This window comes from Coturnix japonica, chromosome 6 (genome assembly GCF_054131305.1).
Source record: "Coturnix japonica strain WE chromosome 6, WE-NBRP24, whole genome shotgun sequence".
Classification (NCBI taxonomy): Eukaryota; Metazoa; Chordata; class Aves; order Galliformes; family Phasianidae; genus Coturnix; species Coturnix japonica.
The window spans coordinates 22376616-22396839 of NC_140668.1; the positions used below are offsets into that span (position 1 = coordinate 22376616).

A 20224-nucleotide genomic window follows, 5' to 3' on the forward strand; every position below is an offset into this window, starting at 1 on the left:
CCTGCCGGGCTGCTTCCCCTCCTCTGGTTTCTTTCTGTCAGTCCTCAGAGAGCAAGGAGATGCTCACAGCCTGTCACCAGCACTTACGGGTTGGCTGAAAGGCCACAGGTTGGGAAGACCAACAAGGAAACGGGGGAAAACCTGCACTGCACCATGTCAAGGGAGAGACGTGAAGCCGACCGCTTCATCGCCCTGCGATTGCCAGCCCGAGCGAGGGACGTTCTGACCAGCTACTGAAAGAGGCAGCACCAGGTTTAGAAAGTTCGCTTCAATTTTATTGCGTACAAGAAGATTTGGCTTCTATTTATTGCCCCGCCCACACCCCAAAATGAAACCCCAGTGCCCAGGATTGCCGCTTAGCAATCAGTCACTCAGCCTCCAGTCAGACCCAAGGAGAAGCCAAACCCCGGGGCTACGTCACCTCCTCCCTCTCCAGTCCCAGCCAGCCCTATTTCAACCTAACCCTACACCAGGCCTGGACCTCAAGAGACACACCCTGAAGGAACGCAGCGTCTCCAGCTCTTGCCATACACCAAGTCCTGCCTATGTGAAGCCCTCATTGCTTCTAACGCAGCACAAGTCCTTCCTGTCCAGTTCACTTCCATCATCTCCACCGTCCATGACAGGGAAAGCACGGCTGTGCCAGTAAACTGGACTGTTGAGTCAGCAGCTCTTGGTGCCACCTCCGAGGAAGCGTTGCAGGTGGTTCTGCTGTCCTTTGTAGCTTCTTGCTCAAGCCCTCATCGTTGCTTTCTGCTTTCCTTCTCGGCTTTCTTCCTCAGCTGAGTAGCGCTTGCCTTGCCTCGGCAAGCTTGCTGCAAGAGGGAAAAAAGAGGCACTATTTCACTCACGCACGCTGCCAGCACAGTCTGACTTAGAGAGCTGCTCGCAAGATATCCCTGGGCTACAAACCCAAGAACAAGGAAGGACACAAAAGTCACATCTCCATTGTCTGTTACCGCATGCCAAGGAAGAGTCCTCACACTCGAGCACTGCCCCACTTGCAGCTGAGGGGAGGAGGAGCTGGAAAGGACAGGTGGACAGAAAAGAAGGGAAAAGCTGAAGAGGCGAGAATCAACTTCTCCCCGAGGCAGATCACACCTTTGTGGCCACTCTTTTAGGAATGCTCACCATTCCTAATCCTAGCGTTAGCAAGATGAAAATTCACCACCTACCTTTCCACGCTCCTCGCGTACGCACTGAGGGCCGTGCCGTGGCTGTGCTGCACAACACCAGCGACTGAAAGAAAGCACGCAGAGAGCGGATCTGTTGCAGACAGTGCCAGGAGCTGTGCTTGAACAACGCTTTCGGTAAGGCACTCCTACCTTGCAATGGCCACACTTTGGGAGCTCTGGGACACAGCCACGTGTTGCTCTCCTGAGTCCCAGCTCCATTTCTCAGCCCACTCACGCTCTGCTCCTCCATGTTCTGCAAAGGAAAAGTCCCAAGAGGGAAATTCAGTTCATCGCAGATGTCATCAAACTGTCAGGGCAGTCGCACTCATTGCTCGGGGTGAGCAACCAGCTGCATGCTTACCCAAGGAGCAGCGGTTACTTTTACTTGAGTGTAACAGCCAATGCCTGACTGCAAGTACGAACACTAACCTATGCCTAACTCTAAAATAACAACAGAAACCTATACCTAACTCTAAAATAACAACAAAAACCTATACCTAACTCTAAAATAACAACAAAAACCTATACCTAACCCTAAAGAACAAACAGGAACCTATGCCTAACTCTAAAAAACGAACAGGAACCTATCCCTAACACTAAAACTAAACTGAACACTAACACTAACACTAACTTAACACTACCATCAACAAAAAAGAACATAACAAACACCTAACCTAACAGGGGGAAGATGGAACTGGGGGCCCACAGAACCAGAGGAGCAACAAGGTGGAGGAGCAGAAGATGTTAAATAATGCCACCCAGCTAATGCTGGGGGCAGGGGCCGCGCAGCAGGAAAGGAGCCGAGTGCCTGGACCAGCGATGGTGAAGCTGTGACCATGCCAACGCGGGGCCTGGCACGGTGGTGTGGTGCCAGGCCAGCTATGCCGCGGGCGGATCCACGTCCATGGGCTCCTCTGGAGGGGGATCCACCTCCATCGGTTCCTCCGGAGGGGGATCCACCTCCATCGGTTCCTCCGGAGGGGGATCCACCTCCATCGGTTCCTCCGGAGGGGGATCCACCTCCATAGGCTCCACATGGGTGGTGGTCACAGGGCTGGTCCAGGCATGATGGAAAATGGCTCTCTTACCCCTCCTCTGCCTGATGGTCATGGCGGGCCCCCTCCTCCTTCTGACTCCTAGGGCCCCCAGCTCCATCCTCCCACCAGAAACTTCAACCCTCGCCCTCTTTGCAGCAGGCATGGCTGTTAACTGCCACAACTGTCAGAGACATGCGGCAACGGTGACCATGGTGACATGGAGAGGGTTCTAAAATGGCGGCCGCACTGCTGGCACTGGAGTTCCACATAGGATGAGGAGGGGGCTGGAGGGCAGGGCATGGTACGGGAGCTACAAGGTGCTCCCTGTGCCCAGCGGGCAGCCCTTCTCTCTGGCCAGCAAGAGGGCACAGACGAGCCGGCCCCAAGTAAAGGGCCCTCGGCCTCCTTCACCCTCCTTCACCCTCCCCCTTCTTCCACAAGGGAATCTTTTTGGGCTGCCATACTGTTGTGGTTTTGTATTTTTTTCTATTGGTATTTCACATCATAACATCATCTGGAGATCATAGATTGATCAGTCAATCATATTGATCTAGATAAGTCCGTGACACAGACGCAGCACGCAGCAGCTCCTGATGGGGCTCCTGAGCTGAGCACCAACAACGGCAGGCTCCAAAGGGGACCTGACTACGCCTGCCTCCTGGGACACACAAGCTCTGCTTTCCATAGTCGCACCCAGCGCCTCTCCTTGTGCGGCACCTTGGCGGATTCAACCCTTACCTACAATTAAGACCTCTGACTGAATTGGAATTCCAGTCACTCTGATTACACCCCACATCCCTGCTGCAGGCCCTCCCACATGCCCACGTGCTGCACCCAGCCACACCGGCTGCCACAGCCCCGCAGCCAGGCGGGGGTTGGTGCTTCATGATCCTTGAGGTCCCTTCCAACCCGGGTCATTCTGTGATTCTGTGATCGGGCTGAAGGGGCTGGCACTGCCCTGAAGGTGAGCGAGAGAAGTTGGCAAAGGAAGGGTGAGTGGCGGGATCCGAGGAGGGCGTTTTGTGTTTGTGTGCGTGTCTGTTGTTTGCCTGATGTGTTTGTGTGCGTTGTTGTTTCAGGTGTCTGAATGAGGACTCCCTGTGGGAACTGGCAGCAAGCAAAGGAATGGATCGACGGGCCTGGCCGCCGTGTTGGACTGCGGCTGTGGAGCCAACGAAGGTGTGTCCAGTGTCCTTCCTTACATCATTGACTATGTATGAGGTGTACCTATATCTGTGTAACCATTTTACAAGTCAGGGTGCAGGTTTTTGGTGGGGTCCTGACAGTTCCTCAGCTAGAACCCTCTTACCCCTTTGAGACAGGCCGCTTCCGTCTGTAGCTGTCATGCCAGGAGCCAAATAAATTGCCCCATGGTGAAAAACACCAAGACTCCTATGTCTGCACCGACTCTTTAACCATTTGTTTAAGAGGTGGGTTTTTAGGTCCAACTCAGTATCCCTCCCTGCCACTGAAAGTACAGATGCAATAACCACCCGCACACCTGTTCCTTCGATTACCCGCCCCAGTCCCCTGAAATCATCTTTGATAGCCTTCAGGCTTTTTTTACTAACTTCTTCACTGCCAGCCTGAACTATCAGCAGGGGATAGTAGACAGAAGGGCAGATCAGACTGGGAAGTCTCCCAGCAATGTCCCTGACCCGTGCCCAGGGGAGGGAGCACGTCTCCCTGCGGGTAGGGTCGGGCCAGCATATAGGGCCTTCCATTCCTCGCCAGTAGGGTTGTGCGCCCATGATGGCAGTAATGAACAAACTGCTGCATCACAAAGATCTTGGCCTGATTAGAAATCTTTGAGTAATGCTGTTACAGCAGACAGAATGTGCTAAGCGCAAGTAGTCTCCTGCACTTCACATCCTTGCTACTTTGTTCTGGGTGTTGTCACTGAGCAGCGTCTAACACAAATTCTGCCCCGGTCAGCTGGCTGCCTGAGCTTGAGCCCTGATGGCAACACTGTGTGCTTACCCAGGAGCAGCGGTTACTTTTACTTGAGTGTAGCAGCCAATGCCTGACTGTAAGTACGAACACTAACCTATGCCTAACTCTAAAATAACAACAGAAACCTATACCTAACCCTAAAGAACAAACAGGAACCTATGCCTAACTCTAAAGAACAAACAGGAACCTATCCCTAACGCTAAAACTAAACTGAACACTAACACTAACCTAACACAACCATCAAAACAAAGAACAGAGCAAACACCTAACTACAACAGGGGGAAGAAGGAACTGAGGGCCCACAGAACCGGAGGAGCAACGAGGTGGAGGAGAAGAAGATGTTAAATAATGCCACCCAGCTCATGCTGGGGGCAGGGGCCACGCAGCAGGAAAGGAGCCGAGTGCCTGGACCAGCGATGGTGAAGCTGTGACCATGCCAACGGTCATGACCATGACCACGGTGGTGTGGTGCCAGGCCAGCTATGCCGCGGGCGGATCCACGTCCATGGGCTCCTCTGGAGGGGGATCCACCTCCATCGGTTCCTCCGGAGGGGGATCCACCTCCATCGGCTCCACATGGGTGGTGGTCACAGGGCTGGTCCAGGCATGATGGAAACGGGCTCCTTTCCCCCTCCTCCATTTGATGGTTATGGCGGGCACCCTCCTCCTCTTCGGTTCTGGGGCCCCCAGCTCCTTCTCCCACTTAAATCCTCACTACATTCCTCTCGCCCTCGCTTCGTGCTGGACATGGCTGCTACCTGCCCAGCACTCTCAGAGGTGAGTGAGTCGGGTGGAGCCGCAGCAACCAAGGTGACAGTTGTGACATGGGGAAGATTCCAAAATGGCACCTGTGCTGCTGGGAGTGGTGTTCCGCATAGGATGAGGAGGGGGCTGGAGGGCAGGGCACGGCACGGGAGCTACAAGGCACTCCCTGTGTCCAGCGGGCAGCCCTTCTCTCCGGCCAGCAAGAGGGCACAGAGAGCTGGCCCCGAGAAAAGGGCCCTCGGCCTCCTTCACCCTCCCCCTCCTTTCATAAGGGAATCCCCACTTTGGGCTGGGCACCCACATGGAATCATTGAAACTACAACCTACTACTTTGCTTCTACAGCAAGACTATTGTACTGAAATACTACTGTACTTAAAAGCACCTGCAATCACACTACACTCGTTTTTAATATTAAACTCTCAAACTTTCATAGCAAATAATAACATCCGCTCACAAAGAAAATGTGGAGAGGCCACAAAAGAGAAATACCACTCATGAAAACATTTGTATTTAGACATTCAAACTAACAACGTACTTTGTCTTTACCTAACCGTACCATTCTGTGCTAGAAATACGAAGTTCTGCTGTAGAGTATAACTTGGAGAACCCAAAAGCAGCTAAAACCTGCTCCACTCAGTAATTTGACCATCCGCTGATATTTGGTTCTTTGCTCCCTTGCTTTCTAGTTGCTCACTCTTTAGACACACGCAAATCACATTGTCAAGGACTACAAAAACACTGTTAGCCAAAAAATTTATGCTGGCAGAATCTTAACGTTAGAAACGTGTAAATTGGTTGCAAAGAAGAAAGTGAAGACCAACACAGTAACCAAATACTAACTGATACATAAGGCTTCTCTCACACATCCTGAAAACAGAACCGCCAGCCTTAATGAACTTTGCTCTTCAGACACTGACTGAAATGCAAGTATTACCTTGTCATGGTTTAATAATTTTGTAATTTTGCTATCAGTATTCCACATCATAACATCATATAAAGCATGAATAGTTTTACTGAATCTGCAACTTACAGAAGAAGACTACATCTCCCAGAGAACAACACGAGGTCACGGGACCTGGACACTATATTAACTCTGTCGCAGGCTAGACTGACGTCTTTCGAGTTCTGGCGTTCAGGGGAGTGTGTGGGAGCCTTCACCGTTTCGCCTAGATTTAGAGTAGGCCTCTCGGTTTCGGGACTCATTCTCTCTCCTATTTTGCTTGATTCGTTAGCTCAATTTTCAATTATATTGTATTATACTGTGTTATCCTGTATTTCGATATAGTAATTTAGTAAATAAGTGTGCCTCCTTAGATTGTTGCTGCTGTTTTCTTTTCCTAATTAACTTTTTTTCCTTTCGGCCTAGGGCCCCTGCTGGGCCCACAGTCCCTGTCACGGACGCAGGTGGATTTTTAGTTTAAACCGTGACATACCTGTAGCAGCCTGGATCTGGCAATAGTCAAAGAATCCTTTACGTCCAGCTCCTTAGCATCAAAAGACCACAGATACTGCTGGGGCAGAATTTCATTGAAGCCTTCAAAAGAAGCTTGTGTCTGTTCCTCAGTGCCTCGGGAAAGTCTCCATTCTGCTACCAGCCTGGAAAAGACACAGAAGGATCATTTAAAACAGGCTACGCTAACCCAAGTTCATCTTTGTTAGTTTGTTTTGAAATGAACCGTAAGCTGTGTTAAGAAAAATGATGGAAAGTGCTGGGGATAGAGCACTGTGTAACTGTATTCTAATTGTATTCCCAACCTTCACCCTGCGCAAACAATTTTAAGTTAAAACCCTATGTTTCCAACCACTCAACTGCAGAAAGCATTTTAGGCTCCAGCAGAAGGCAGCATCTACTCACTGATGATATTAATGAGAGCACAGGAGTCCCTTGCTGTTCGGAGGAAGAAAAAAATGCAGAGCTGTGTTCATCTAATATGTTCCATATTTGTTTCTGTCAATCACGAAACTTTGCTCTGTGGTAGAAACTCCACTCTCCATTAAGAAAAGGGAGAAAAGCAGGCAGGAGACCCAAAGAACCTGAACCCAGGGAGAAGCAGATATTATGCTGAATTCAAGCCTAACCTGTCAGGAGAACTGGAATCGAAAGGAGAGAACGCAACACAGGACACAGAGTGTGACAAAAGAACATTGCTTAAGCTGCAATCTGAGCTCTGCCCGGCTTCCTCAAAACCAGAAGAGAACGGTCTTCTGCAGGTACTCCCTCCTCTCCATCCCAGTGAGTATTTGGCACAACTGCCAATGCCAATACGTTCCTTCTGCAAATGTCACCGTTTCTGTGAAACCTTTCCAGATGACTCGTGACTAAAGCAATTTCTACTCCCTCATTCCTCAAAACCTTCCCACACAAAAGCCTTCACAGATCAGATGGTAAGAAAGAGGGAATTCTACGGCCACAGCAATAAAGCGCGCAGAAAGCCCATCTGTTGCAGACAGAGGAGTGAGCCGTGCTTAACCAACACTGCTTCAGCGCACGCTTACAGTAAGGCACACCTACCTTGCGCTGGCCACGCACGAAGCTCGTGACGCAGCTCCAGGCGGCTCTCCTGGGGCCCAGCTTCATTTCACGGCCACTCACGCTCTGCTGCTGGACATTCTGCAACGGAAAAGCCACCGGATGCAAATCCCATCCCTCGCAGATGGCATCAGACCTCCGCTCTCATGGCAGTCACCACCGCCCTGCCCTGGGCAGCGCTTCCACTGCCCTTGCTCCTGCCACAAGACATCAACGTCTGCTTCTGACGCGGCTCCACCATGGGATCCTGTATGCAATAGAGAAACACACGGAGGCTGCCAGCCACTGCAACACGCGCGCTGTGAAACCCCTGGCACTGCTGAGTCCCAAGAGCAGAGGAGAGAAGCGTTTGCCTGCCATGGACGGGCTGCGGCGGGATTGAATCCTGCCTTCGAATCGGGACACCCCCAGGGAGAGCCTCCCTGGGGACCCAAAGACTGAAATGGAGGCAAGGTAACACTTTGCTATAGAAAGGGAAAGGGGAACTTCACAGAATCCGAGACAAAGGGTAACTGCAGATAGTTTACATTTAAAAGTGCAGGGATAGGGGGAATTACAGACACTTAGTCAAAATAAAACCAGAGAAGAGGGCAATAAAGATAAGAAGAAATTGTCCGGAGACCTCTGACAAGAAGAAGGATTAGATACCCCCGGGCAAGATGATGCTGACATGGGAGAACGATACCAGCAGATAACACCAAGAAGAAAACAGAAGAAGAATTTCACCCCAAAACAACGGCAAGGGTCGCGGGGAACGGGGTCCTAGGGAATGTAATGAATATGTAATCAAACTGAGGAGGAGACTATTGATTACGTATTAGCTTAACCTATATCTGTAACACACTTTTCTCCTTACGGTGTGCAAGTTTGGTGGAGCTCTCCCGCTTGCACCCGGCGCTGCGCAACGCTGGAATAAACATACCTGCTTTAGAACCCATCTTTGGGTTATAGAGTTTGATTCCGCAAGTCATCTTCCTGCCGCACAGCCCAGCACGGCCGGAGCCGCACCACACGATCCGGGCCGGGGCCGGCTCAGGCTCTGCCTCCAGGCTTTTGGGGCCGGCCGGGTGACTCCGCAGCACAGCGAGACCGTGGAGCCGCCCGGGAGCCGCCTCTGGGTGCCGGCAGCGCCGCGAGCTCCTCCCCCGACAGCCCCTCCGTGCCCCCGCCCCGAGGCCCGACCCCGTTCGCAGCACAGAGCCCGCTCCTCCCGGCCCCGCTCATGGCCGCCATGCCGCCATGGCCCGGAAGTGCTCTCCGCCGCCTGCAGGAAGCACTTCCTGTCACTGGCACTGGCACTGTCACGTGGCTCAGGCCGGGCTGGGGCCTGTTGGGGGGGGGCGGCTGCCGGAAAAGGACCCAAAATTCACGTCTCATTTCGTGTCTTTCCTCTCGCTTTCCTTCCTTTACCTTCCCCTTCCCTTCCTTCCTTCCTCGCCCTCGTCCCCTTCCCTTCACCACCTCCCTGTGTCCATTCCAGTGCCTGGCCACCCTTTCTGAGCAGTAATACCTCGTAGTGTCCAGCCTGAATCTCCCCTGTCGCAGCTTGAAGCCATTCCCTCTGGTCCTATCATTAATGACACGAGAGAAGAGGCCGAGCCCCAGCTCACTACAGCCTCCCTTCAGGAAGTTAGAGAGAGCAATGAGGTCTCCCCTGAGCCTCCTCTTCTCCAGGCTGAACAATCCCAGCTCCCTCAGCCGCTCCTCATACGGCCTGTGCTCCAGACCCCTCACCAGCTTTGTTGCCCTCCTCTGAACGCGTTCCAGGGCCTCGATGTCTTTCTTGCACTGAGGGGCCCAAAACTGAACACAGCACTCGAGCTGCGGCCTCATCAGTGCTGAGAACAGGGGGACAATCACCTCTCTGCTCCTGCTGGCAACACTGTTTCCCATGCAGGCCAGGATGCCCTCGGCCTTCTTATTATACAGCAAAGGAATCCCCTGAAAAGGAAACCACAATATCTGGCAACATGAAACAAAGTTCTGATTCGTAAAAGACTGGCAGCAAGGCCTGAATCTCTTGTGTCATCTGCTCTTGATGTATCACATTAGCACTAGGTGGAATGCAGAAGCTTCCTGAGACGTGATAATCAAAACCTAGTCCAATGCCTTTAAAAAAGCCTTTAAGAGATTACTCCTCCTTGTCTGTTTAAAATAAACTTAGGTAATACAAAAGGTTGGAAAATTTTTGGACAACTCCCCAGGGCCGGGCTTTGGAAGGCCGTATTGACGAGAGTCAATCAAGCTCCGGCTGCAGGCGTATATGTGTGTGCCAGTTCTTTAACACAGTAGAAATCACAACTTGCTGCATGATCAAAATTCTACATGTGCTACTCCTGAACCCCAATGACTTCCAACGGTGTTAAATTACCCCTTGATCTCTAAGCAGAACAAAACAACAAAATGCCACACCAATAGTGAATACATAAAAACAAACAACTCCTTGGGCCTCAAGGGGAGGCTGATGCACAGGCCACGGCTGCCAGCGTGCAGCTGGGCTTCCCAGGGCAAACAGCAACACACGGTGCATCCATCAGAAGCTGAAAGAGCCCTCAGGGAAGAGAGGCCAACTCAAGGGGCTGAGCACGGGACACCCTTCTTCCTGCCGGGCTGCTTCCCCTCCTCTGGTTTCTTTCTGTCAGTCCTCAGAGAGCAAGGAGATGCTCACAGCCTGTCACCAGCACTTACGGGTTGGCTGAAAGGCCACAGGTTGGGAAGACCAACAAGGAAACGGGGGAAAACCTGCACTGCACCATGTCAAGGGAGAGACGTGAAGCCGACCGCTTCATCGCCCTGCGATTGCCAGCCCGAGCGAGGGACGTTCTGACCAGCTACTGAAAGAGGCAGCACCAGGTTTAGAAAGTTCGCTTCAATTTTATTGCGTACAAGAAGATTTGGCTTCTATTTATTGCCCCGCCCACACCCCAAAATGAAACCCCAGTGCCCAGGATTGCCGCTTAGCAATCAGTCACTCAGCCTCCAGTCAGACCCAAGGAGAAGCCAAACCCCGGGGCTACGTCACCTCCTCCCTCTCCAGTCCCAGCCAGCCCTATTTCAACCTAACCCTACACCAGGCCTGGACCTCAAGAGACACACCCTGAAGGAACGCAGCGTCTCCAGCTCTTGCCATACACCAAGTCCTGCCTATGTGAAGCCCTCATTGCTTCTAACGCAGCACAAGTCCTTCCTGTCCAGTTCACTTCCATCATCTCCACCGTCCATGACAGGGAAAGCACGGCTGTGCCAGTAAACTGGACTGTTGAGTCAGCAGCTCTTGGTGCCACCTCCGAGGAAGCGTTGCAGGTGGTTCTGCTGTCCTTTGTAGCTTCTTGCTCAAGCCCTCATCGTTGCTTTCTGCTTTCCTTCTCGGCTTTCTTCCTCAGCTGAGTAGCGCTTGCCTTGCCTCGGCAAGCTTGCTGCAAGAGGGAAAAAAGAGGCACTATTTCACTCACGCACGCTGCCAGCACAGTCTGACTTAGAGAGCTGCTCGCAAGATATCCCTGGGCTACAAACCCAAGAACAAGGAAGGACACAAAAGTCACATCTGCATTGTCTGTTACCGCATGCCAAGGAAGAGTCCTCACACTCGAGCACTGCCCCACTTGCAGCTGAGGGGAGGAGGAGCTGGAAAGGACAGGTGGACAGAAAAGAAGGGAAAAGCTGAAGAGGCGAGAATCAACTTCTCCCCGAGGCAGATCACACCTTTGTGGCCACTCTTTTAGGAATGCTCACCATTCCTAATCCTAGCGTTAGCAAGATGAAAATTCACCACCTACCTTTTCACGCTCCTCGCGTACGCACTGAGGGCCGTGCCGTGGCTGTGCTGCACAACACCAGCGACTGAAAGAAAGCACGCAGAGAGCGGATCTGTTGCAGACAGTGCCAGGAGCTGTGCTTGAACAACGCTTTCGGTAAGGCACTCCTACCTTGCAATGGCCACACTTTGGGAGCTCTGGGACACAGCCACGTGTTGCTCTCCTGAGTCCCAGCTCCATTTCTCAGCCCACTCACGCTCTGCTCCTCCATGTTCTGCAAAGGAAAAGTCCCAAGAGGGAAATTCAGTTCATCGCAGATGTCATCAAACTGTCAGGGCAGTCGCACTCATTGCTCGGGGTGAGCAACCAGCTGCATGCTTACCCAAGGAGCAGCGGTTACTTTTACTTGAGTGTAACAGCCAATGCCTGACTGCAAGTACGAACACTAACCTATGCCTAACTCTAAAATAACAACAGAAACCTATACCTAACTCTAAAATAACAACAAAAACCTATACCTAACTCTAAAATAACAACAAAAACCTATACCTAACCCTAAAGAACAAACAGGAACCTATGCCTAACTCTAAAAAACGAACAGGAACCTATCCCTAACACTAAAACTAAACTGAACACTAACATTAACACTAACTTAACACTACCATCAACAAAAAAGAACATAACAAACACCTAACCTAACAGGGGGAAGATGGAACTGGGGGCCCACAGAACCAGAGGAGCAACAAGGTGGAGGAGCAGAAGATGTTAAATAATGCCACCCAGCTAATGCTGGGGGCAGGGGCCGCGCAGCAGGAAAGGAGCCGAGTGCCTGGACCAGCGATGGTGAAGCTGTGACCATGCCAACGCGGGGCCTGGCACGGTGGTGTGGTGCCAGGCCAGCTATGCCGCGGGCGGATCCACGTCCATGGGCTCCTCTGGAGGGGGATCCACCTCCATCGGTTCCTCCGGAGGGGGATCCACCTCCATCGGTTCCTCCGGAGGGGGATCCACCTCCATCGGTTCCTCCGGAGGGGGATCCACCTCCATAGGCTCCACATGGGTGGTGGTCACAGGGCTGGTCCAGGCATGATGGATAATGGCTCTCTTACCCCTCCTCTGCCTGATGGTCATGGCGGGCCCCCTCCTCCTTCTGACTCCTAGGGCCCCCAGCTCCATCCTCCCACCAGAAACTTCAACCCTCGCCCTCTTTGCAGCAGGCATGGCTGTTAACTGCCACAACTGTCAGAGGCATGCGGCAACGGTGACCATGGTGACATGGAGAGGGTTCTAAAATGGCGGCCGCACTGCTGGCACTGGAGTTCCACATAGGATGAGGAGGGGGCTGGAGGGCAGGGCATGGTACGGGAGCTACAAGGTGCTCCCTGTGCCCAGCGGGCAGCCCTTCTCTCTGGCCAGCAAGAGGGCACAGACGAGCCGGCCCCAAGTAAAGGGCCCTCGGCCTCCTTCACCCTCCTTCACCCTCCCCCTTCTTCCACAAGGGAATCTTTTTGGGCTGCCATACTGTTGTGGTTTTGTATTTTTTTCTATTGGTATTTCACATCATAACATCATCTGGAGATCATAGATTGATCAGTCAATCATATTGATCTAGATAAGTCCGTGACACAGACGCAGCACGCAGCAGCTCCTGATGGGGCTCCTGAGCTGAGCACCAACAACGGCAGGCTCCAAAGGGGACCTGACTACGCCTGCCTCCTGGGACACACAAGCTCTGCTTTCCATAGTCGCACCCAGCGCCTCTCCTTGTGCGGCACCTCGGCGGATTCAACCCTTACCTACAATTAAGACCTCTGACTGAATTGGAATTCCAGTCACTCTGATTACACCCCACATCCCTGCTGCAGGCCCTCCCACATGCCCACGTGCTGCACCCAGCCACACCGGCTGCCACAGCCCCGCAGCCAGGCGGGGGTTGGTGCTTCATGATCCTTGAGGTCCCTTCCAACCCGGGTCATTCTGTGATTCTGTGATCGGGTTGAAGGGGCTGGCACTGCCCTGAAGGTGAGCGAGAGAAGTTGGCAAAGGAAGGGTGAGTGGCGGGATCCGAGGAGGGCGTTTTGTGTTTGTGTGCGTGTCTGTTGTTTGCCTGATGTGTTTGTGTGCGTTGTTGTTTCAGGTGTCTGAGTGAGGACTCCCTGTGGGAACTGGCAGCAAGCAAAGGAATGGATCGACGGGCCTGGCCGCCGTGTTGGACTGCGGCTGTGGAGCCAACGAAGGTGTGTCCAGTGTCCTTCCTTACATCATTGACTATGTATGAGGTGTACCTATATCTGTGTAACCATTTTACAAGTCAGGGTGCAGGTTTTTGGTGGGGTCCTGACAGTTCCTCAGCTAGAACCCTCTTACCCCTTTGAGACAGGCCGCTTCCGTCTGTAGCTGTCATGCCAGGAGCCAAATAAATTGCCCCATGGTGAAAAACACCAAGACTCCTATGTCTGCACCGACTCTTTAACCATTTGTTTAAGAGGTGGGTTTTTAGGTCCAACTCAGTATCCCTCCCTGCCACTGAAAGTACAGATGCAATAACCACCCGCACACCTGTTCCTTCGATTACCCGCCCCAGTCCCCTGAAATCATCTTTGATAGCCTTCAGGCTTTTTTTACTAACTTCTTCACTGCCAGCCTGAACTATCAGCAGGGGATAGTAGACAGAAGGGCAGATCAGACTGGGAAGTCTCCCAGCAATGTCCCTGACCCGTGCCCAGGGGAGGGAGCACGTCTCCCTGCGGGTAGGGTCGGGCCAGCATATAGGGCCTTCCATTCCTCGCCAGAAGGGTTGTGCGCCCATGATGGCAGTAATGAACAAACTGCTGCATCACAAAGATCTTGGCCTGATTAGAAATCTTTGAGTAATGCTGTTACAGCAGACAGAATGTGCTAAGCGCAAGTAGTCTCCTGCACTTCACATCCTTGCTACTTTGTTCTGGGTGTTGTCACTGAGCAGCGTCTAACACAAATTCTGCCCCGGTCAGCTGGCTGCCTGAGCTTGAGCCCTGATGGCAACACTGTGTGCTTACCCAGGAGCAGCGGTTACTTTTACTTGAGTGTAGCAGCCAATGCCTGACTGTAAGTACGAACACTAACCTATGCCTAACTCTAAAATAACAACAGAAACCTATACCTAACCCTAAAGAACAAACAGGAACCTATGCCTAACTCTAAAGAACAAACAGGAACCTATCCCTAACGCTAAAACTAAACTGAACACTAACACTAACCTAACACAACCATCAAAACAAAGAACAGAGCAAACACCTAACTACAACAGGGGGAAGAAGGAACTGGGGGCCCACAGAACCGGAGGAGCAACGAGGTGGAGGAGAAGAAGATGTTAAATAATGCCACCCAGCTCATGCTGGGGGCAGGGGCCACGCAGCAGGAAAGGAGCCGAGTGCCTGGACCAGCGATGGTGAAGCTGTGACCATGCCAACGGTCATGACCATGACCACGGTGGTGTGGTGCCAGGCCAGCTATGCCGCGGGCGGATCCACGTCCATGGGCTCCTCTGGAGGGGGATCCACCTCCATCGGTTCCTCCGGAGGGGGATCCACCTCCATCGGCTCCACATGGGTGGTGGTCACAGGGCTGGTCCAGGCATGATGGAAACGGGCTCCTTTCCCCCTCCTCCATTTGATGGTTATGGCGGGCACCCTCCTCCTCTTCGGTTCTGGGGCCCCCAGCTCCTTCTCCCACTTAAATCCTCACTACATTCCTCTCGCCCTCGCTTCGTGCTGGACATGGCTGCTACCTGCCCAGCACTCTCAGAGGTGAGTGAGTCGGGTGGAGCCGCAGCAACCAAGGTGACAGCTGTGACATGGGGAAGATTCCAAAATGGCACCTGTGCTGCTGGGAGTGGTGTTCCGCATAGGATGAGGAGGGGGCTGGAGGGCAGGGCACGGCACGGGAGCTACAAGGCACTCCCTGTGTCCAGCGGGCAGCCCTTCTCTCCGGCCAGCAAGAGGGCACAGAGAGCTGGCCCCGAGAAAAGGGCCCTCGGCCTCCTTCACCCTCCCCCTCCTTTCATAAGGGAATCCCCACTTTGGGCTGGGCACCCACATGGAATCATTGAAACTACAACCTACTACTTTGCTTCTACAGCAAGACTATTGTACTGAAATACTACTGTACTTAAAAGCACCTGCAATCACACTACACTCGTTTTTAATATTAAACTCTCAAACTTTCATAGCAAATAATAACATCCGCTCACAAAGAAAATGTGGAGAGGCCACAAAAGAGAAATACCACTCATGAAAACATTTGTATTTAGACATTCAAACTAACAGCGTACTTTGTCTTTACCTAACCGTACCATTCTGTGCTAGAAATACGATGTTTTGCTGTAGAGTATAACTTGGAGAACCCAAAAGCAGCTAAAACCTGCTCCACTCAGTAATTTGACCATCCGCTGATATTTGGTTCTTTGCTCCCTTGCTTTCTAGTTGCTCACTCTTTAGACACACGCAAATCACATTGTCAAGGACTACAAAAACACTGTTAGCCAAAAAATTTATGCTGGCAGAATCTTAACGTTAGAAACGTGTAAATTGGTTGCAAAGAAGAAAGTGAAGACCAACACAGTAACCAAATACTAACTGATACATAAGGCTTCTCTCACACATCCTGAAAACAGAACCGCCAGCCTTAATGAACTTTGCTCTTCAGACACTGACTGAAATGCAAGTATTACCTTGTCATGGTTTAATAATTTTGTAATTTTGCTATCAGTATTCCACATCATAACATCATATAAAGCATGAATAGTTTTACTGAATCTGCAACTTACAGAAGAAGACTACATCTCCCAGAGAACAACACGAGGTCACGGGACCTGGACACTATATTAACTCTGTCGCAGGCTAGACTGACGTCTTTCGAGTTCTGGCGTTCAGGGGAGTGTGTGGGAGCCTTCACCGTTTCGCCTAGATTTACAGTAGGCCTCTCGGTTTCGGGACTCATTCTCTCTCCTATTTTGCTTGATTCGTTAGCTCAATTTTCAATTATATTGTATTATACTGTGTTATCCTGTATTTCGATATAGTAATTTAGTAAATAAGTGTGCCTTTTTAGATTGTTGCTGCTGTTTTCTTTTCCTAATTAACTTTTTTTCCTTTCGGCCTAGGGCCCCTGCTGGGCCCACAGTCCCTGTCACGGACGCAGGTGGATTTTTAGTTTAAACCGTGACATACCTGTAGCAGCCTGGATCTGGCAATAGTCAAAGAATCCTTTACGTCCAGCTCCTTAGCATCAAAAGACCACAGATACTGCTGGGGCAGAATTTCATTGAAGCCTTCAAAAGAAGCTTGTGTCTGTTCCTCAGTGCCTCGGGAAAGTCTCCATTCTGCTACCAGCCTGGAAAAGACACAGAAGGATCATTTAAAACAGGCTACGCTAACCCAAGTTCATCTTTGTTAGTTTGTTTTGAAATGAACCGTAAGCTGTGTTAAGAAAAATGATGGAAAGTGCTGGGGATAGAGCACTGTGTAACTGTATTCTAATTGTATTCCCAACCTTCACCCTGCGCAAACAATTTTAAGTTAAAACCCTATGTTTCCAACCACTCAACTGCAGAAAGCATTTTAGGCTCCAGCAGAAGGCAGCATCTACTCACTGATGATATTAATGAGAGCACAGGAGTCCCTTGCTGTTCGGAGGAAGAAAAAAATGCAGAGCTGTGTTCATCTAATATGTTCCATATTTGTTTCTGTCAATCACGAAACTTTGCTCTGTGGTAGAAACTCCACTCTCCATTAAGAAAAGGGAGAAAAGCAGGCAGGAGACCCAAAGAACCTGAACCCAGGGAGAAGCAGATATTATGCTGAATTCAAGCCTAACCTGTCAGGAGAACTGGAATCGAAAGGAGAGAACGCAACACAGGACACAGAGTGTGACAAAAGAACATTGCTTAAGCTGCAATCTGAGCTCTGCCCGGCTTCCTCAAAACCAGAAGAGAACGGTCTTCTGCAGGTACTCCCTCCTCTCCATCCCAGTGAGTATTTGGCACAACTGCCAATGCCAATACGTTCCTTCTGCAAATGTCACCGTTTCTGTGAAACCTTTCCAGATGACTCGTGACTAAAGCAATTTCTACTCCCTCATTCCTCAAAACCTTCCCACACAAAAGCCTTCACAGATCAGATGGTAAGAAAGAGGGAATTCTACGGCCACAGCAATAAAGCGCGCAGAAAGCCCATCTGTTGCAGACAGAGGAGTGAGCCGTGCTTAACCAACACTGCTTCAGCGCACGCTTACAGTAAGGCACACCTACCTTGCGCTGGCCACGCACGAAGCTCGTGACGCAGCTCCAGGCGGCTCTCCTGGGGCCCAGCTTCATTTCACGGCCACTCACGCTCTGCTGCTGGACATTCTGCAACGGAAAAGCCACCGGATGCAAATCCCATCCCTCGCAGATGGCATCAGACCTCCGCTCTCATGGCAGTCACCACCGCCCTGCCCTGGGCAGCGCTTCCACTGCCCTTGCTCCTGCCACAAGACACCAACGTCTGCTTCTGACGCGGCTCCACCATGGGATCCTGTATGCAATAGAGAAACACACGGAGGCTGCCAGCCACTGCAACACGCGCGCTGTGAAACCCCTGGCACTGCTGAGTCCCAAGAGCAGAGGAGAGAAGCGTTTGCCTGCCATGGACGGGCTGCGGCGGGATTGAATCCTGCCTTCGAATCGGGACACCCCCAGGGAGAGCCTCCCCGGGGACCCAAAGACTGAAATGGAGGCAAGGTAACACTTTGCTATAGAAAGGGAAAGGGGAACTTCACAGAATCCGAGACAAAGGGTAACTGCAGATAGTTTACATTTAAAAGTGCAGGGATAGGGGGAATTACAGACACTTAGTCAAAATAAAACCAGAGAAGAGGGCAATAAAGATAAGAAGAAATTGTCCGGAGACCTCTGACAAGAAGAAGGATTAGATACCCCCGAGCAAGATGATGCTGACATGGGAGAACGATACCAGCAGATAACACCAAGAAGAAAACAGAAGAAGAATTTCACCCCAAAACAACGGCAAGGGTCGCGGGGAACGGGGTCCTAGGGAATGTAATGAATATGTAATCAAACTGAGGAGGAGACTATTGATTACGTATTAGCTTAACCTATATCTGTAACACACTTTTCTCCTTACGGTGTGCAAGTTTGGTGGAGCTCTCCCGCTTGCACCCGGCGCTGCGCAACGCTGGAATAAACATACCTGCTTTAGAACCCATCTTTGGGTTATAGAGTTTGATTCCGCAAGTCATCTTCCTGCCGCACAGCCCAGCACGGCCGGAGCCGCACCACACGATCCGGGCCGGGGCCGGCTCAGGCTCTGCCTCCAGGCTTTTGGGGCCGGCCGGGTGACTCCGCAGCACAGCGAGACCGTGGAGCCGCCCGGGAGCCGCCTCTGGGTGCCGGCAGCGCCGCGAGCTCCTCCCCCGACAGCCCCTCCGTGCCCCCGCCCCGAGGCCCGACCCCGTTCGCAGCACAGAGCCCGCTCCTCCCGGCCCCGCTCATGGCCGCCATGCCGCCATGGCCCGGAAGTGCTCTCCGCCGCCTGCAGGAAGCACTTCCTGTCACTGGCACTGGCACTGTCACGTGGCTCAGGCCGGGCTGGGGCCTGTTGGGGGGGGGCGGCTGCCGGAAAAGGACCCAAAATTCACGTCTCATTTCGTGTCTTTCCTCTCGCTTTCCTTCCTTTACCTTCCCCTTCCCTTCCTTCCTTCCTCGCCCTCGTCCCCTTCCCTTCACCACCTCCCTGTGTCCATTCCAGTGCCTGGCCACCCTTTCTGAGCAGTAATACCTCGTAGTGTCCAGCCTGAATCTCCCCTGTCGCAGCTTGAAGCCATTCCCTCTGGTCCTATCATTAATGACACGAGAGAAGAGGCCGAGCCCCAGCTCACTACAGCCTCCCTTCAGGAAGTTAGAGAGAGCAATGAGGTCTCCCCTGAGCCTCCTCTTCTCCAGGCTGAACAATCCCAGCTCCCTCAGCCGCTCCTCATACGGCCTGTGCTCCAGACCCCTCACCAGCTTTGTTGCCCTCCTCTGAACGCGTTCCAGGGCCTCGATGTCTTTCTTGCACTGAGGGGCCCAAAACTGAACACAGCACTCGAGCTGCGGCCTCATCAGTGCTGAGAACAGGGGGACAATCACCTCTCTGCTCCTGCTGGCAACACTGTTTCCCATGCAGGCCAGGATGCCCTCGGCCTTCTTATTATACAGCAAAGGAATCCCCTGAAAAGGAAACCACAATATCTGGCAACATGAAACAAAGTTCTGATTCGTAAAAGACTGGCAGCAAGGCCTGAATCTCTTGTGTCATCTGCTCTTGATGTATCACATTAGCACTAGGTGGAATGCAGAAGCTTCCTGAGACGTGATAATCAAAACCTAGTCCAATGCCTTTAAAAAAGCCTTTAAGAGATTACTCCTCCTTGTCTGTTTAAAATAAACTTAGGTAATACAAAAGGTTGGAAAATTTTTGGACAACTCCCCAGGGCCGGGCTTTGGAAGGCCGTATTGACGAGAGTCAATCAAGCTCCGGCTGCAGGCGTATATGTGTGTGCCAGTTCTTTAACACAGTAGAAATCACAACTTGCTGCATGATCAAAATTCTACATGTGCTACTCCTGAACCCCAATGACTTCCAACGGTGTTAAATTACCCCTTGATCTCTAAGCAGAACAAAACAACAAAATGCCACACCAATAGTGAATACATAAAAACAAACAACTCCTTGGGCCTCAAGGGGAGGCTGATGCACAGGCCACGGCTGCCAGCGTGCAGCTGGGCTTCCCAGGGCAAACAGCAACACACGGTGCATCCATCAGAAGCTGAAAGAGCCCTCAGGGAAGAGAGGCCAACTCAAGGGGCTGAGCACGGGACACCCTTCTTCCTGCCGGGCTGCTTCCCCTCCTCTGGTTTCTTTCTGTCAGTCCTCAGAGAGCAAGGAGATGCTCACAGCCTGTCACCAGCACTTACGGGTTGGTTGAAA

The 20224-nt window shown here is 51.8% G+C and overlaps 2 protein-coding genes across 6 annotated transcripts; both read right to left on the minus strand.

Annotated features, from left to right (window-relative positions):
* Positions 1-253: 253 nt before the first annotated feature.
* On the minus strand, positions 254-9844 carry LOC146760497 (uncharacterized). The gene is made up of 5 exons (XM_085550816.1): positions 8384-9844; positions 7444-7708; positions 6365-6527; positions 1176-1428; positions 254-815 (listed from the first exon to the last, which is right to left on the minus strand). The coding sequence occupies exon 1, from the start codon at positions 9352-9354 to the stop codon at positions 8494-8496; it is 861 nt and encodes a 286-aa protein (XP_085406942.1). The 5' UTR covers positions 9355-9844; the 3' UTR covers positions 254-815; positions 1176-1428; positions 6365-6527; positions 7444-7708; positions 8384-8493.
* A 471-nt stretch (positions 9845-10315) lies between these two features.
* On the minus strand, positions 10316-19906 carry LOC146760498 (uncharacterized). Of its 5 annotated transcripts, none has more exons than XR_014947421.1 (6): positions 17506-19906; positions 16427-16589; positions 11388-11490; positions 11238-11301; positions 10975-11085; positions 10316-10877 (listed from the first exon to the last, which is right to left on the minus strand). XR_014947421.1 is itself a non-coding variant. In XM_085550823.1 (6 exons), the coding sequence occupies exons 3-6, from the start codon at positions 11485-11487 to the stop codon at positions 10841-10843; spliced, it is 312 nt and encodes a 103-aa protein (XP_085406949.1). In that variant the 5' UTR covers positions 11488-11490; positions 16427-16589; positions 17506-18752; the 3' UTR covers positions 10316-10840. The 5 variants fall into 5 exon arrangements, 2 of the variants coding, with proteins under 2 accessions (XP_085406949.1, XP_085406948.1); XM_085550823.1 differs by having other exon boundaries at positions 17506-18752; XR_014947420.1 differs by lacking the exon at positions 10975-11085.
* Positions 19907-20224: the final 318 nt, after the last annotated feature.

Excerpts from the sequence above, each read along its gene's own strand:
- LOC146760497 (XM_085550816.1), bottom strand. The coding sequence starts at position 9,354 with ATGGGAAACAGTGTTGCCAGCAGGAGCAGAGAGGTGATTGTCCCCCTG.
- LOC146760498 (XM_085550822.1), bottom strand. The coding sequence starts at position 11,487 with ATGGAGGAGCAGAGCGTGAGTGGGCTGAGAAATGGAGCTGGGACTCAG. Across the intron at positions 11,302-11,387 it reads CAAAGTGTGGCCATTGCAAG|TCGCTGGTGTTGTGCAGCAC; the intron begins GTAGGAGTGCCT and ends GCTTTCTTTCAG. Across the intron at positions 11,086-11,237 it reads TACGCGAGGAGCGTGAAAAG|CTCCTCCTCCCCTCAGCTGC; the intron begins GTAGGTGGTGAA and ends TGTCCTTTCCAG.